This window comes from Lissotriton vulgaris, chromosome 3_1 (assembly GCF_964263255.1).
Source record: "Lissotriton vulgaris chromosome 3_1, aLisVul1.2, whole genome shotgun sequence".
Lineage (NCBI taxonomy): Eukaryota > Metazoa > Chordata > Amphibia > Caudata > Salamandridae > Lissotriton > Lissotriton vulgaris.
In genome coordinates, this window is record NC_141689.1 from 1,921,335,022 (window position 1) to 1,921,351,787 (window position 16,766).

Here is a 16,766-nt window from a genome sequence, read left to right on the forward strand (position 1 = left end):
TACGCATGCGTGGGGACGGAGGGTGAATTTTTACCCGGCGTTGCGCATGCCAATCAGGAGCCCTAATGGGCGTGCTGCGGGCGAGAGGGTACCTGTGCCCCTGGCGCCAGGATTGGCCAGGGGCGCTGTGAGCCTGTGACGTGTGCGGGACCAGCAGCAAGGTAAGAGTGTGTGTTTTTCGGTGTTCCAGTAAACTAGCTTGCACAAATGACTTGAGATAGTTCAGTGTGTTAAAGCATCTGCTGCAGAAATGTGTGCGTCTATTCCAGGTCACCCGTTTATTTCATGGCATGGGGTTTTGGAAATGTAAAAATTCTCAGAATTTCTTTTTTGATAGTTGCAACAACAGCCTTCAACAGATTTCATTTTATAAACATTTTCCAGAAAATGAGTTAACAACTGTCACCACAAATATAATGTACTCTTTGAACTAAGGTTATAACATTTCAAAATGTTAACAAACGGTAGAGGCGGAATAGCATGATATATGCATTTATTATTGCATGCATGTTGGTGTATGTTTGTATGTGAATTTGTATAGTACATACCTAGGGCTTACAGGATGGCAAATACATGGGCGGTAGAAGGTTTCCAGCATAAAAAGGTAGGGGTGATGTAATATGTAAACTGGCACATCCTTCAACATCGATCCTAAAGGCTTGTTAGAGTCCATAATTTATTTTTATATGGTCATAAAAATACATGAATGATGGATGGATGCAGGGTGGGTGCATTAATGATTGTTCGGTGGATGGGTGGGTGGATGGGTGCATGGATGGATGCATGCATGATGGGTGGATGGATGCATGAATGATGGATGCAGGATGGATGGGTGGGTGGATGGGTGGATGCATGAATGAATGATGTATGGATGCAGGATGGGTAGATGGATGGGTGGATGCATGCATGATGGGTGGATGCATGATGGATGGATGGGTGGATGCATGAATGAATGATGTATGCAGGGTGGGTGGGTGGATGGATGGGTGGATGCATGGATGCATGCATGATGGGTGGATGCATGATGGATGGATGGGTGGATGGGTGGGTGCATGAATGAATGATGTATGGATGCAGGATGGGTGGGTGGATGTATGGGTGGATGTATGAATGGTGTATGGATGCATGCATGCATGATGGGTGGATGCATGATGGATGGATGGGTGGATGCATGAATGAATGATGTATGGATGCAGGGTGGGTGGGTGGATAGATGGGTGGATGCATGAATAATGTATGGATGCAGGATGGTTGGGTGGATGGATGGGTGGATGCATGAATGATGTATGGATGCATGCATGCATGATGGGCGGATGCATGATGGATGGATGGGTGGATGCATGAATGAATGATGTATGCAGGGTGGGTGGGTGGATGGATGGGTGGATGCATGGATGCATGCATGATGGGTGGATGCATGATGGATGGATGGGTGGATGGGTGGGTGCATGAATGAATGATGTATGGATGCAGGATGGGTGGGTGGATGTATGGGTGGATGTATGAATGATGTATGGATGCATGCATGCATGATGGGTGGATGCATGATGGATGGATGGGTGGATGCATGAATGAATGATGTATGGATGCAGGGTGGGTGGGTGGATAGATGGGTGGATGCATGAATGATGTATGGATGGATGCAAGGTGGTTCGGGCTCGCTCGCTGCGCTCGATCGCTGCGGTGCAATATGCAAATTAGTTTACGGCTCACCACTTTCAAATGTCACCAGCCGCCCCTGCGTGTGAACTGAACATGGCAGCGATCACGCTTCTCTTTGGAGCTGAATGTAACTGTATTCTTGAGCTTTTGGAGAGAGGATTCCCTGCAGGTCTAAACCCACTGTTAATGTATGCAAAGGGGGCATAATCGGGCTGAAAAGTGCAAACACTTCGTGGACTCCCCCCGAGATAAAAACATAGAGTGATCTGGTGTCCCATAATCACTAGTGGCAATAAAAGGAGGCGCAAGAGCGGGCGATAGGAAAACTGGAATTTTCTCATGTGCACTATGTTTAGTACATACACAATTTCACATATGACATGATTTGCCCTCGGAGAGTTGCTTGCACATAGTATTTTGTACTGCAAGGGAGTGTCCTTCAAGTACAATTTTCGCATAGCACACTGCTTGCTCACCTTTGCACAGTGGTGAAACACTCATCACATTGCAAATGCTGTTTCGTTTTCTTTTTCTTTTTTGCATGGAAGCCGACTCTAAATTTGGAGCTGCACAAATATTTAGCCTCGGACAATGCAGAGCTGCTGATTTTCATGCGTCCCAAATGCAGGAAAAATTGAAAAGCAGAAAAGGCAGCAAAAGCGTTGAAAGAGCGCCAAGACTGGCTTTATGAAATGTAACATCATTCTAGCCTGGGGGCACGCAGGTTTAAACCAATGTAGAAACTCCTATATGAAAATGTATTCCAATTTACATAACAATCTGCAAGACCTTCAAGTGGATCCCCACCAAACACAGGAAAACTGTCACACACGCCCTCATCAGTAGCAGACTGAACTACAGCAATACACTCTATGCCGGAATCAACAAAAACCTCACCCTCAAACTCCAGAATGTCAAGAACGCCGCCACCAGACTAGTTTTCAACCTACCGCGCCACTGCCACATCAGCCAACACCTATGGACCCTACACTGGCTCCCTGTCGAAAAGAGAATCACCTTCAAGCTTCTCACCCACGCACACAAGGCCCTCCACAACACCGGGCCCGCCAACCTGAACCAAAGCCTCGTGTTCCACGCTCCCCAGCGCTCTCTCCGCTTGGCCCAGCTCTAGCTCGCAACAGTACCTCTGATCAACAAAAGCAGAACAGGAGCGCCCTCCTTCTCCCTCCTCACGGCCAAGGCATGGAACTCCCTCCCTCTTCACCTCCGACAGATGGCATTGTTCCCCAAGTTCTTAAAGGACCTCAAGACCTGGCTCTCAGTGAACCTCCAGAATCTGCAGACCCCCCCTGCCGTGCCTCCCCCTCCCTCAACGCTTTGAGACTCGTTCTGGGTAAATAGCTTGTGCTATATAAACCCCTGAAAAAAAAAATAGTACTAGCAGGCCATCTTACACATTACAAAAATCCAAACATCACACAACATAGAGGATTCAGAGCCTCGTCTAGGCATTATGTACAGTTATCATGAAAGCCTGATGTGTGTTTACCCAGAATGAAAGGAAGGATGCATCTCGGGCTGAAAGGGGGTACACCTGCTTCAGATACAAGTTAAGACCCTGCGTCTCGTTCACTAGGGTCCGCCATATCCGCCTCATGGCTCGTCTTGCCCTACCTTCATCTTTCTGGGCAAGTGCTTCGGATGAGGTTTTCATGGGAACCATAGTAAGCTCTCCGTTTATAAAGCTATCAACTCTGGAGTTGCATAGTGGGGTTGTACAGGGACGTAGCTTCGTCAATAAGATTAGGGTGTGTGAGCTTCTGATTTCCCAGCAATTATGCTGGCATGTAATGTTAAAAAACAGTATATGTAAGAGAGGGGCTAAAGGGGCTGCAGAAAGGGAGGCGAATGCGGATTGGTAGGGGCACCAAGTGAGAGAAAACACAATATTTTGTGAAATAATCAACATGTTTGAAGACTGTCCAAACAGTGAGGAAGGGAGTGTGTGTCCGTTCTTTTGTCTATGTATATAAAAATTCCTAGTGAAATCCGACAGAAACATCACCATACCCGAAAGCACCTATAAACGGGGAGGGGATGGGGATGGGGGGGGGGGGGGGGTTAACCCCAGTGGATGTATTAAATATTGACATTGTCACACCTGATTTTTTGTCAGTCATTAATTCAATCATATCTTTATATGTGCCTGCATCCCCTCACATCAGCACACTGATGTGGCCACGCAGCAGCCTGCGGCGCTCCTCAAAACCCTCAACTAAATAACATATGCAAAATTGTTATGTTGACCAGAATGCCAGATCCGAAAGTTGATCTCTGCCGCTAGATCATATTAAGGAATTCTTGTGCTGGGTACTAGCATGTCATGTGCATGTTTTTCAAATGCATACCTTTTTGGCAACACGACGTTTTACAACTTGCACACACTTTCTTGAAATAAATGTACCCTGGTAAAACAGTCTCTGTGTGACTAACATTCTCCTGGCGCCTTGGATCGTGCACGGCTCATTATAATGTGTTAGGGCTTAACAAGCACACTTTAGATTAACACCCTTTCACATCCACACAGAGTGACAAGGAATAAGGAATGGAGCTATTATTAACCTGCTAGCGCCCCCACTTCCGCTGATGTGCAAGACTGATGCCTGTGTCTAGTTCAAGCTAATTGCACTTACCTCATTCCAGCTGCAGAGATCTGTGAACATGAGGAAAGTCACACCTGAGGATTGTGATATATAAGGTTCTTTTTATAGAAGTTTGAGAAGCACAACCTGGCACTGTTGCAAACAATAAATGCAAGTAAACCTGAAGAGATAGCAGAACCTAAACCCTAAGGTAATAACCCAAATCTGCTCGATTTGGGCTGCACATGGGAATACGACTATCTGGTTGAGGTTTCATGTGGAGTTATTACTCTTTAAATCATGCACTTTTTCAATAAGTTGGAAGGGACCACAATGCACATATTTATTCGCTTCTTTAATAAAAATGAACTCATGTTGTCCTATAGTGATTAGCATGCACGCTGCTGTCTTAGCACATCCAGCCTCTTGCTATTATAGGGTAGCAACTGTGTAGTTGTGTGTCAATTGTCTGCTTAAGGGGCTTTACCCTTAGGTTCTTCCTAAAATTGTAGCACACGTCACTCACTTGCAATGGGTTTCACCATTTCATGTACAATACATTCTTGCAGTAGAGAAGGTTGTGTACTTGTGCAGTTGCTCCAGGACGCTACTGAAATCAGAATGTCACTTAGAACATTTATATAGCAGACTATATAGCTGAGGGTGTCTCAAGTACTTGCAGTGTGGTATGCAGGGCCGGACAGGTCTTTTATTCCACAGGCATTTCCCCGGTGGGCTTTAGTTCTTAGTGGCCGGCTTTGAAACCATGGCCACTCTTGTGCCTCGGTCATTTTCCACAGCTCCCCGAGTTTCATTGCAGCAGGCACGGGGAGACTTAAAGAGACGAGAAAGTTAGAGAGAGATAAGGAGCGAGAGAGAATGGATGGAAGGAACCAGAATGTGCAAGGAGGCAAAAGGGAGCAGGGCTGTTTGCGTGTTTCTGCTCAGGCTCCAGACCTGGTGGTATGGCTCCTCCTTTTGGTTGATTGTTTTACTTTTTTCTGGTACCACTCTGATGACATTGATCCACACATGTTGATGTATTTTCTGTAGTGATCCCACAGTAGCTGTTGGGGTGTGCTGCATTTTACTAATGCCGTGAAGTCTGTGGCCCTGTTGTGATGCATCTCAGAATGTTCCTGCTTCTCATTATTTTCGCTCTTTGCCTGTAACTTCCTGTGTTAGATCAATACAAACACACAATAGTATATATGATTTTAACACCCTGGATATACCTCTTTCTGACATTGGTATGGTTCATGAGCTGTCACTGTTGGCAAATCTCTTTTAAACAAAGATTTCCCATTTGACCGAGGGGGATCAGTCAGCTTGGACCATTTGCAGTGAGGATTCTCGTTTCGATGTACTAAGTGTCATTCGCAAAACTCTCCCATGACTGCTGTGACGACCGAATCTCAGATAGATGGTAACATCTCCAACACCAGCTCATGGTGGAGTTGCCAGTTGGCATAGCAGACAACATCAGCATTTTGCAAGCCACTCCAAAAAGGAACTAATTTGCACCTCTGGACAACTCTCATTCAGTTCTTCTTACAGTCCATAAAGTCTGGTTCTCCTCGAGACCCTCTTTCTCTGGCCAAAGTTTGTACAGTGGGTCCAGACCTAATACAACATCTGACAGTTCTCCACAATTCCTCCTTACAAGAGGGACACATTCCTCAGGCATAGCAGCATGCCATGCTGCTGCCCCTCTTAAAAAAGCCCAATTTGGATCCCTCCAATTAGTCTAACTTCAGACCGACCTCAGTGCTTCCCATTCTTGCCGAAATCGTGGAGAAACATGTTAATGTGCCACTGACTGCCTTCATGGACTGCACTGATTCTACTCAACCTTAGCGCAGCCTTCAATGCTGTTTCACATACCATGCTATTTGAAAGACTGGTGAACCCGGGTCTCTAAGGGCTTGCCCTATCTTGGGTATGCACCTAAGCCAGACAGAACCCACCACTCTAGTCAGGACAAAGGAGTTACACACTAAGGTAACCCCTACTCACCCCCTTGGTAGCTTGGCAGAGCAGTCAGGCTTATCCCAGAGGCAATATGTAAAGCGTTTGCGCAACACACTCACACAGCAATGACACACTAGGCACACCACAAAAAAAACTCAACACAAGGTTATATACAAATATCCTTTGTATTATCCATAAAATTACATTAGATCACAATCACATATATTACACTGTGCCACAAGGCACTCGTCATGACTTCACAGGGATTACATAAATCGCTGGCCAATCGGGCCACAGTCATAAACATCACAGTTGTCCCCACCCAGTAACTACTGGTAGGAACTGTACTCAGCATAGCACATTAGGCATACATATAATCAGTAGTGTATCTTAGTAAACACTTGCAACAAGGCACACATCGTAAATACATCATGCCCACCTTAGGCATATGTAGATCACCATTATGGTGCATAGGGTGCTAACCTTGGCAATGTAATACCACACTCATGTTATTCCAGCACCGGGCATGAAATGACCCCGAGCACCACATCAGGGCATAACAGACAGGTTAGATCATACATCAATCCTGGCTGCAACCGGATATACCATAACCAACACAGGGTCCATCATCATAGCAGTGCCAACAGAGGCACATCACCAGCATAAAGGGCTACACCTGCGCTGCTATTATATGGTATCTGGTGCCCCTATTCTCTCCATGTAGGCTCCTGGGCTGCCTGCCCACCTACAAAAGGGAATACAGTAATTTTCATCGAACACGAACACTCGAGTGCCAGTAAATGGTGGCCCCTCGGGCCCGAGACAGGAAGGGAGGTCTATGTGTAACAGCACGGGAAAACCAGACCTGGCCCTTCAGAACTGGAAAGGCAGTTACTGCTTTTCAGCTCCACCCCGGTATGTCACAAGGGTAGGGGGAGCGCATCTACTACAGGGAGTGCTGGATACCTCACTTGGAACCCCCGCGAGTGCGCAGCCCCGGGGCTTACCACAGCAAAGCTCAGCCCCGCTCACCAGTCCCTGGGGGGCTGAGAGCGTTAGGTGCGGCCGTCCGCTGCAGTCAACACAAATGGCACGGTGCTCCTGGTGGGAGGCGACCAATGGAGGTGCTCCGTCTGGCCCTCCAGGACCGGGTAGACACGGGGCGCCGTCTCCGTTCTCTTTTCCTCCCTTTGTGGTCAGGTGCGCATTTCCCGCTTCGCCCTGCCCACCACTAGGCTCAGGCACGCAGCCTGTTTCCTCTGCCCGACTTCTGGACTCCCTCACGTTGCTCTGGGCGCTGGGCTCCTTCTCCTTCTTGGTGCAGTGGTTGCCCTGGCAACATTGGGCTTGCCCACAGGAACGGGGGTAGATCCAGCATGGAGACCACAGTTGCGGCAAGCCCGGACAACGCAGGAGCAGCCCACTTGGAACTCTCTCGGCTCAGGGGCCAACACAAGGGAACACTCACCACGTGCTTTCTTTGTCCCACAGGGGGCACTTTCGGAAACACTAGCCACGGGGTCAAGAGTGATCTCAGAGCCCCAGTTCTCACCACGTTGGGTGAAAATCAAAAGCACTCCGCACATGCTTCGTTTAAAAAGGCCAAGAGGTGAATAACACAGGGCTCACCATGCGCTATCACAAATCAGATAGGGCAAGCCACATAGCCATGGGAGATCACAGGGGCACACCAGCAAAGTGTCACCAGGGAGGCCAGCACAATGATTCTTTAGGCAGAGTGGTAGTCCCACCCCTAACCCAAAAGGCAGTAGGTCAGCACTTTCTGCAGTCCAGTTCAATGACGGTTCCTCCTGGTCCCAGGCAGTGTCTTCTTCCCAGCCCACGCTAAGCTCCAACTACCAACATGGGGTCACAGCCCCTTCTCTTATAGTCCACAAAGTCTTTGTTCTGTGCTGGCAGAGGGCTCTGAGCCCAGTCCAAACCAGTTATGTCCTCACTGGTGTAGGTTTCTGGCAGACAGCATTGTTCAGGGTAGACAAGGCCTATTCAGGTGCAAGGCAAATCTCCTCCCACTACTCTCTTTGCAGCCCAGGTCTATTTAGCCCAGCTCTGACTCATCCCGGGAAAGGTAGGGTACACCTCAACCCCTACCCCCTCCCCCGCACCCCCAGTGGCTGTCCGAAGGGAATCCACATCCCCTATCCCTGACACTCCAAAACCAGACAGTCAATTCACGAACCAGCAGAGGCGCAGAGACACATAAGCACACAGAAATGCCCAGTTCTAAAAGTGGCATTTCTAAAATAGTAATAATAAATTTGCTTTCACCAATAAGCAGGATTTATCTCCACCATCCTAAACATACCAAACATGGTCACGCTACTGCTCTCAGATCAGGAATTAACCATTGAAGCATATATCAGGGAATCCCCAATGCATCCCCATGAGAGAACAGCCTCCCAAAGTGAGAAACCAAAATAAGCTGTTTGTCACTTCCAGGACATGCCACTCAGTTAAGGCACATGTCCTTCTTTTTCCCTACACAGCACCCTGCCCATAGTGTTAGCTAGGGCATACCTTAGGGGTGACTTATATGTAGTTAAAGGGGAGTTGCAGACGTGGCAACCTCTTTATGTGCCATGTCATAGTGGCAGTAAACTGCGTGCGCAGGCCCTGCAGTGGCAGAGGCCTGAGACAGGTTTGAAAAGCTACTTTAGTGGGTGGCGTAAACAGTGCTGCAAGTCCATCAGTACCATTTAATTTACTGGCCCTGGGTATATGGGACACCATTGTACAAGAGACTAACAGGTAAATTAAATATGCCAAACAGGTGTAGACCAATCTTACCAAATCTACCATAGAGAGCACATGCACTTTAGCACTGATCGGCGTTGATAAAGTGCCCAGAGTCATAAAACCACCAACAAAAAGTTAGAAAAAATACAGGAGGAAGGCAAAAAGTTCTGGGATGACCCTGCAAAAAGGGCCAAGTCCAACACGGAAGCAATTTCCAACTACGGAGGTCTGTCTTCCACCAGGCCAGTGGAATACATCCCTTTACTGCCCTGAGGAGCCAGTAGACCAGTCAGCCATTCTACAACCAACCCACAGACACAAGTGTACATTAAATTCCTAGCAAAGAAGTGTTGTTTCAATCACTTGTATACAAATATGGAAGTACTACCAGGTTACTGCAAAGTGAGTGACCCATCAGCATATGTTCAAGAGACACATGCAGACATTGACATCCACTCCACACCAATTGGGGCTAAGAGTTTAAGTTGAAATAGAAAGAGAAACTCATTCATCAAAGTCTGTCTCACTTTTTCCTGGGCTGTACATTTGAGTTTTGTTGGAATCATGCATGTGAAAAGGGAGAAACCGTTTGACTGTTCTTCTCTTAACGTACTAATAATTAGCATTTGATAACTACATTTCTGCACTGATTAGCAACTTAGTTATGTAACCTGATGTTAGTAACAATGTTTTTTATCTTCTCTATGAACAGAACAGCATTTTTCTGATATTGTTCCTGGTGATGAATTTCTCAACCTTGGAATAGAACAGGTGTGCAGCTTAATATCCAGCGATAAACTTACCATTTCATCAGAGGAGAGGGTAAGATGTGCAAGCACAATGAATTTTTTCCAATATTGTTTCTCATATCTACTGTTATTGTCGATGAACCTTTTTTGTGATTGGTAAACCATGGATACATAACAGTCTTTTAAAAAGTCCTTCATCATCCACTCCTTGTACATCTGCTGTTTTATTGCGTCAGGAAGGTATCCCCAAACTATGATTAGTGCGCACACTTATGAGGGCAATGTGATTTGGAAGATGGTGTCATAGACAATAGCGCTTCTGTTGAGGTAAGAGAGAAGGTCGGTGTAAGTGGCGTGGGACCTAGTAAAATTGGATCAAAACCTTCACTTGTCTGATTTTCTTTGTATAAAGAATGTAAAAGTCAAGCTTCATTCAGTTCGGTTGTAGGCTAGTTACTTTTAAGCAGGTATAGTGTCAATCCCTTAGCCAAATTGCACAGAGCGAATAACTGATGTAAGCAAGCCCAACCACTACCGTAACTCAGGTAGATTAAAGGATTCTTCCTCCAAGAAATATTTTTGAGGCTTATACTGTAGCCAAGTAGGTCATTTTATTACAGTTTTTGGAAGAAATGAACTAAAAAAAAATAGGTGCCGGGCACTCATGAAATCTTTCAGTATTCTGCAAACTGTCCCTGACCTTCATAAGTGTGCATTCGCCACCAAAGAAAACATTGAGAAAATTATAGTTGCATTTTAGTACATTGCAAGCAATAGCATAAGTATATTGTCAGCTGCTATGAAAACCGACTTGTACATCACCTAAAATCACATGCAAGCATCAAAAGTAGTGATAGAATCCGCTTATGTAAAACCATCGACACAATATCTGTAAAAAATCAATTTGATTCAAAAGTAGCAATCCAACTCTCAGAAATCTTGACACTGTAGCAAAAACTCGTAGTGGCTATGGCTCAGTTTTCCTCAACTCGAAGAAGCCAGAACATAGGGGCATATGAACAGAATTTAAAAATTGCGATGACCTAATTGTGATTCTTACCGAATTGCAATTAGGAAATCACAATTACCAATGTACAAAATAAAGATTTCCTAGGTAGCGATTCCTAATGGGTTTCAAATAGACCTACCTCATGAATAATAATAAGGTAGGTTGCAATTTGCGACGGAGTAGGAATCGCAGCCATCACAGGGATGGTGGCCTTCTGAGGTCAGCAGACTACCAGGTCCATGTCAGTGATTGCTTTTTTATATCTTTTTTTTAAAAAATGCAGCCCATTTTCAAGGAAAACGGGATGTGTTTAAAAATAGAAAATAAACTTTAAAGCTTCATAAAGGGAAAAAAAGTCCAGTTGGGACCCCTTCCGAATGGTTACCACCACCCTTGAGGTGTCAATTAAAAAAAATTATATTTTTCCCCATGCCGCGACAGGTACTTCAGTGTTTCATGAGGTATAGGGGTGGGGGGTGGGGAAGGGTGTTGGCAGTTGGGGGAGCAGTGTTGGAGGGAAGGGACGGGGGGGGGTGGAGGGTGTTTTGAGAGGGGTGCACGTGATCTCTACTGCATTGACGTATATGTTGTTGGGTGCCTGGGTTGGGTCCTGGGGTTCTCAGAGACTTTTCCATCGGGACAATGGCTGACAGCTCAAGGCAGGAACTCGCTGGAGATTCTATGCGAATATTAAGTTGGAATGTCAGGGGTATGCTGGACAAAATTAAGCGTGGGGCAGTCTTGCGCTGGGGTAAAAGGGACTCAGCTGATGTGATGCTATTACAAGAGACACACATGCTGGGGACAAAGGTGCTGAGCCTACAGCGATTTGGTTACCATCAAGTATTTCATGCAGGGTTTTCCAGGGGCTCGAAGGGGGTGGCCATTGTTATCCATCGGAGGTTGTCTTACACCCACGAGCGTCACTGGCTTGATCCCCAGGGTCGGTATGTGTTTGTTAAGGGCATGATTGGTACGGAGCCGGTGGTGTTTGGCAGTGTGTATGCCCTCCCCCCTCTACAATGGTCCTTAGCAGACAGGCTGTTTGAACTGTGGGCCGAGATCCCAGACTCCTTGGCCGTGATAGGTGGTGACTGGAACGATGTTGTGGATGTGTGCCTGGACCGTAGGAGGTCACAAGGGACCGTGGCGGCGACCTCCCCTACACGGTTAAAAGCGATGATTGACGGGTTGGGCTGGGTGGATGCCTGGAGACACTTGCATGCCACGACGCGTGAATACACGTATGTGTCTGCTGTGCATGGCTCCTTCTCACGGCTGGACTGTGTGTTTGTACCGGGAGCCTTCCTTGACAGGGTGAAGCAGGCCGTAATTCAGCCTCAGGGGCTATCTGACCACTCCCCTGTCGTAATACGGATCGAATTGCGCAAGACACGTCAGCCATTCCGGTGGCGGATGTCCTCGTGGCACCTCCAACAGGCGGACTATACACAACATATGCGCAGCGCAATTGCCCACTACTGGCAGGAGAATCTGGCTGAGGGGGTGGATGGAGTGACGGTCTGGGAGGCCATGAAGCCCACCTTGAGAGGCATTGACATTGCATGGTGTGCCGCTGCCCGTCGTAGTCATCGAGAGGCCACTGTCGCGGCTGCGGCACGGGTGGAGGTGTTGGAAAGGCGGTGCCAGGGGGACGGTGACGACGTGGCGATACGACTGCTCCTGCAGGCGCAGCAATCCTATGCCTCGGTCTTAATGGATGAGGCTAGACAAGCGTGGCTGGCCACACGGAGCAGGGTTTACCAGTGGGGCGATAAGTCCTGCACCATGCTCCATAGGCTGTGTCAACAAACTCTGCAGCCGATCACTCTTCCGGGCCTCACCGATGGGGAGGGGACTGCCATAACGGACTCTGCGACTCTTGCGGCGAGCTTCGCCAGCTACTATGCGGAGCAATATGCTCACCGGGACAGTCTCCCACCGGATGCGATTGACAAGTTCATCGCTGACCTTCCCACCCGTGCAATATCAGACGATGCGTGGAAAGCCCTGGACCTCCCCTTGACGGCGGAGGAACTGGGAGATGTGCTGGGGCAACTTAACACAGGTAAGGCGCCCGGACCGAGTGGATTCCCCAGTGAATTTTACAAGAAATTCCACCTGCAACTGGGACCGCACTATAGGCGGGCGTTGGAGGCAGCACGGGAACGTGGTAGCTTGCCGGCGGACTGGCGTCAGGCTGAAATTGTAGTTTTTCAGAAGCCGGGTAGGCCCCCCGACCGACATAAGTCATATCGCCCCATATCTTTGCTCAACTTTGAAGCCAAATTATTGGCCAAAGCGTTGGCGAACCGCCTTCTCCCATATATCGCAGACTTGGTCCACCCGGATCAGGCGGGCTTCATGCCGCATAGGGCGACGCGACACAACATCAGACGCGCACAGGCGGCGGTGGACGCTATGGGGGCGACTGGAGAACGGGCAGCGCTACTGCTGGCAGACATCGACAGGGCGTTCGACTCGGTCAGCTGGACGTACCTCTCCGCCCTTTTGCCATGCCTCAACCTGGGCCCGGTGTTTGTTTCATATGTCAGGCTGCTATATACGGACATCACCGCTTCGGTGCGTATCTCGGGGGCAATTTCGGAGAAATTCTCAGTTGCCAGGGGGACCCGACAGGGATGACCCCTCTCCCCTTACCTCTTTGCACTGGCCATGGAACCCTTGGCCGCGTGGGTGCGCATCGATGCACAGCTTTGTGGCTTTGTGTGGGGGGCGGAGCTCTCGGATAGAATCGCGCTATACGCCGATGATGTCCTCTTCTTTATGAGTGATCTTAACCGCTCTGGCCCTCGAATACTGGAAATAATGCGTATCTTTGGAGAGGTGTCGGGACTCTTCCTCAACCCGCGCAAATCGACCCTGTGGGTGTTGGGTGGAGAGTCGGAGACATACCCCTGGGCATCGGCCCTACAGGTGGTGGTCGGTGGTCTAAAATACTTAGGCGTCTTTCTGTCTGAGTCTGCCACAATTGCATGGGAGCACAACGTGCTGCCGGTGTGGGATAGAGTCCAATCGGACATCAAACCTGGTCTCGCATGCCTCTCAATATCTATGGTAGGTCCGCAATCTTTAAAATGGTCGCCCTCCCGCGGCTCCTGTACCAACTGCAGAACCATCCACATAGGATCGACCCACAGTGGTTCCGTCGAGTAAATTCGGTACTGGGCCACTTTCTGTGGGCGGGAGGTGCTTCCAGGGTGGCGCTGCGGACTTGCTTCTTATCCACGTATTGTGGAGGTCTGGCTACATCGGACCTTCTGTCCTACTATCAGGCCTCCCACTTATTGGTTCTGAACGAGTGGTGGTACGGCGATCACAACGACCCAGCATACGCACTGGAACGCTTCTTGATGGGCGATGCCACGCTACATACACTGTTGTACTCGGCCGGGCGGCGGAAGAAATTGCCGCAGGTCACTCAGGTGATCTTCATGATCTGGAGACAGGTGCTGCGCCGCATGGGCTGGTGGGGTAGGCTGACAGCGGAAACCCCACTATGGAACAATGGACAGCTCCCCGCACTAGCCTCGCTGTCAGGGTTTGGTGGCTGGGACTCTATTGGGATTTCGTCACTTGGTCATGTCCTTACTGGGACTACCCTCAAATCCTTTCAAGACCTCAGCTCCGAGTTCAACATGCCCAAGACCCAATTCTTTAAATACCTACAATTCCGCCATGCGCTTGCACCTAGTCTGGTGGGGCTAGACCAACTTCCCGAATTTAGCCCGGTGGAAGCTAAGCTCTTCATGTGAGATCTGGGGGATAAGAAAGTCTCCAAATTATACCAAACGCTTGTCACTCATTGCTCCTCTTCTCTCCTGTCGCTGAAGGCCTCCTGAGAGACGGACATTGGCCCTCTGGATGAGGATGACTGGAGGGAGGCCCTGGAGTCCCCCTGTGGGGCTGCCATAGCCGTACGACTCCGGTTCATACAGTTCAAATACCTACATAGGGCCTATTACACCAGAGAGAGACTGTGGAAGGCTGGCCTCATTGCTACTCTGGAATGCCTGCGCTGTGGGACTGAGAGGGGCACGCTGTTACATACTGTGTGGTCCTGTGTGGGTCTGACCCGATTCTGGAATGGGGTGTGGAACTGTTTGTCAGAGGTACTGGGGTGGGACCTTCCTCGTACGCCCAGGTTGGGTCTTCTGCATGTCCTGGAGAATGTGGGTGGGAACATCTACAAACGTCACCTCCTGTTGCTGGGCCTAGTTGTAGCCAAGCAGGATTTGGCGAGGGCATGGAAAAGCGACCGTGCTCCTCCACTTAGCGCCTGGAAAGCGGGCCTGGACTTTCTCATGGGGTTAGAATTACCAGTGTTTGAAGCCAGGGGATGCCCCCGGAAACATTACAAGATCTGGAAGCGGTGGGCGGATTACAGAGGGTTGACCTTGGAGCCCCCAATTGACTTAGATGATGGACTGCCTGCAGATGGTGACCACGGGGCCTAGGAGGGTATTCGATGCCTACTGTGCTCTAATTGTATACTGCGGTTGAAAGTGAACACGTGCGTTGGGTTAGGGTGGGATAAGGGGTGGGTAGCCGGGGTTTTGGGTGGTTGGTGGGGTAAGGGGGTGTGGGAGGGGGGCGATTTAAGCGTTTAGGCTATGTATACATCCTGCTATATGTTTGTTATTTGACAGTGTCCTCCTGATTGTGGAGAACTGTACTTATGCTATGCCTAATCAGTCAATAAACGCAGTTGTGAAAAAATTTATATTTTGTGATCCTAATTTGGTTGCAAAGCATCCATACATAGCACTAAAATTCAGTATTAGGAAAAAACGTCCTAAACACGCCCCTTCCTAATACTGAATAGCTAAACACAAATTGTAATTCAGTAACATTACCGAATTGCTACTTGTGTTTTGAACATAGGAAAAATAATTTTTGCAGTAGGACCGTTTGTGCCCACAAAAATGATTTTGTACAATTGGCCCATAGTGTTATAATATGGTGAACTGACATAAGTGGCGCATTCTACCTGGGATGGCTTTATTTTGCTGATTCACATCTACGACAAGATTATTAATTAGGTTGGTGCGAAATTTCAGGAAATTTTAGCTGGCTGGGGGACGGAAAGATGACAAGTGAAAGAGTTGTTAGTAAAGCAAAATAATCTAACCAATGTGCTTCCAATGTAAAATGTACTTATTATAAGTACATCCATCTTTAAAAGTGATGTTTTTCACCGACCTGATGAACATTGATCTAAATTTCAGGTTATATGGTGAAAGACTGCTCCAGACAACCTAAATTTCTATCAGTCTAATAAATGAACTAACTATGTAGCTTTGCTGTTATACCATCCAGCATTCCAAGATTTGCATTTCATCTGATTGCAATACTAAATTACTGCTTGAGTCACCAACTTAGAAATAGCTGACCAGCCTATCTCTAAGTGGGGTCCATTCATGGGAAGCGGAAATTACATGGTAACAGTTTACATTCAAATGCAGGTAGAGAGTTAACACAAGGATTATCAAACTCCAGAGAATAATTGGTTTGTAAGTAAATACTTTTATAAGGGAATGCAATTGGCTCCTCCAAAGATTCAATGAAATCATCACAGACCTGTACAGAAGCATGTAGTCCTAAGTGCTAAATCAGTTAAATGCAGTTTCCAACTCGTTTGATGATAAATCTATTTATTCTTTGTCACTTGGTCTAGTTTTTTCTCTTGTGCATACCAGGAATAATTCCCTCTACCTCTGTCAAATACCATTAACTTGATTTTAGTAACATCAATTTACAGCTTTTTAGCTCAATTAGTTTAATTTAAAGCTTTACCGCTCTATTATAAATGGCCAATTCATTTAATAGGTACTAGAGGCTGAGGCTGACTAGTGTAATAGACTCACCAGTGTCAGATCTAATAATATAATTGGATCATCTTCAAATTAAACAGTTTTCACCCTGATAGGATGTTGTATCGGCTACATACATATTGAACATGGAGGCGGCTGAGATGCAGCCTTATTTAAGCCC

At 47.6% G+C, this 16,766-nt stretch overlaps 1 protein-coding gene across 1 annotated transcript in view; it reads left to right on the top strand.

The window, feature by feature from the left end:
* KLHL2 (kelch like family member 2) overlaps window positions 1–16,766 on the top strand; it is a 459,367-nt gene that overhangs the window by 283,756 nt on the left and 158,845 nt on the right. The window contains exon 6 of the mRNA XM_086962394.1: window positions 9,706–9,815. Coding sequence (XP_086818520.1) covers window positions 9,706–9,815 — 110 coding nt within the window. The remainder of the gene's footprint in view (window positions 1–9,705; window positions 9,816–16,766) is intronic.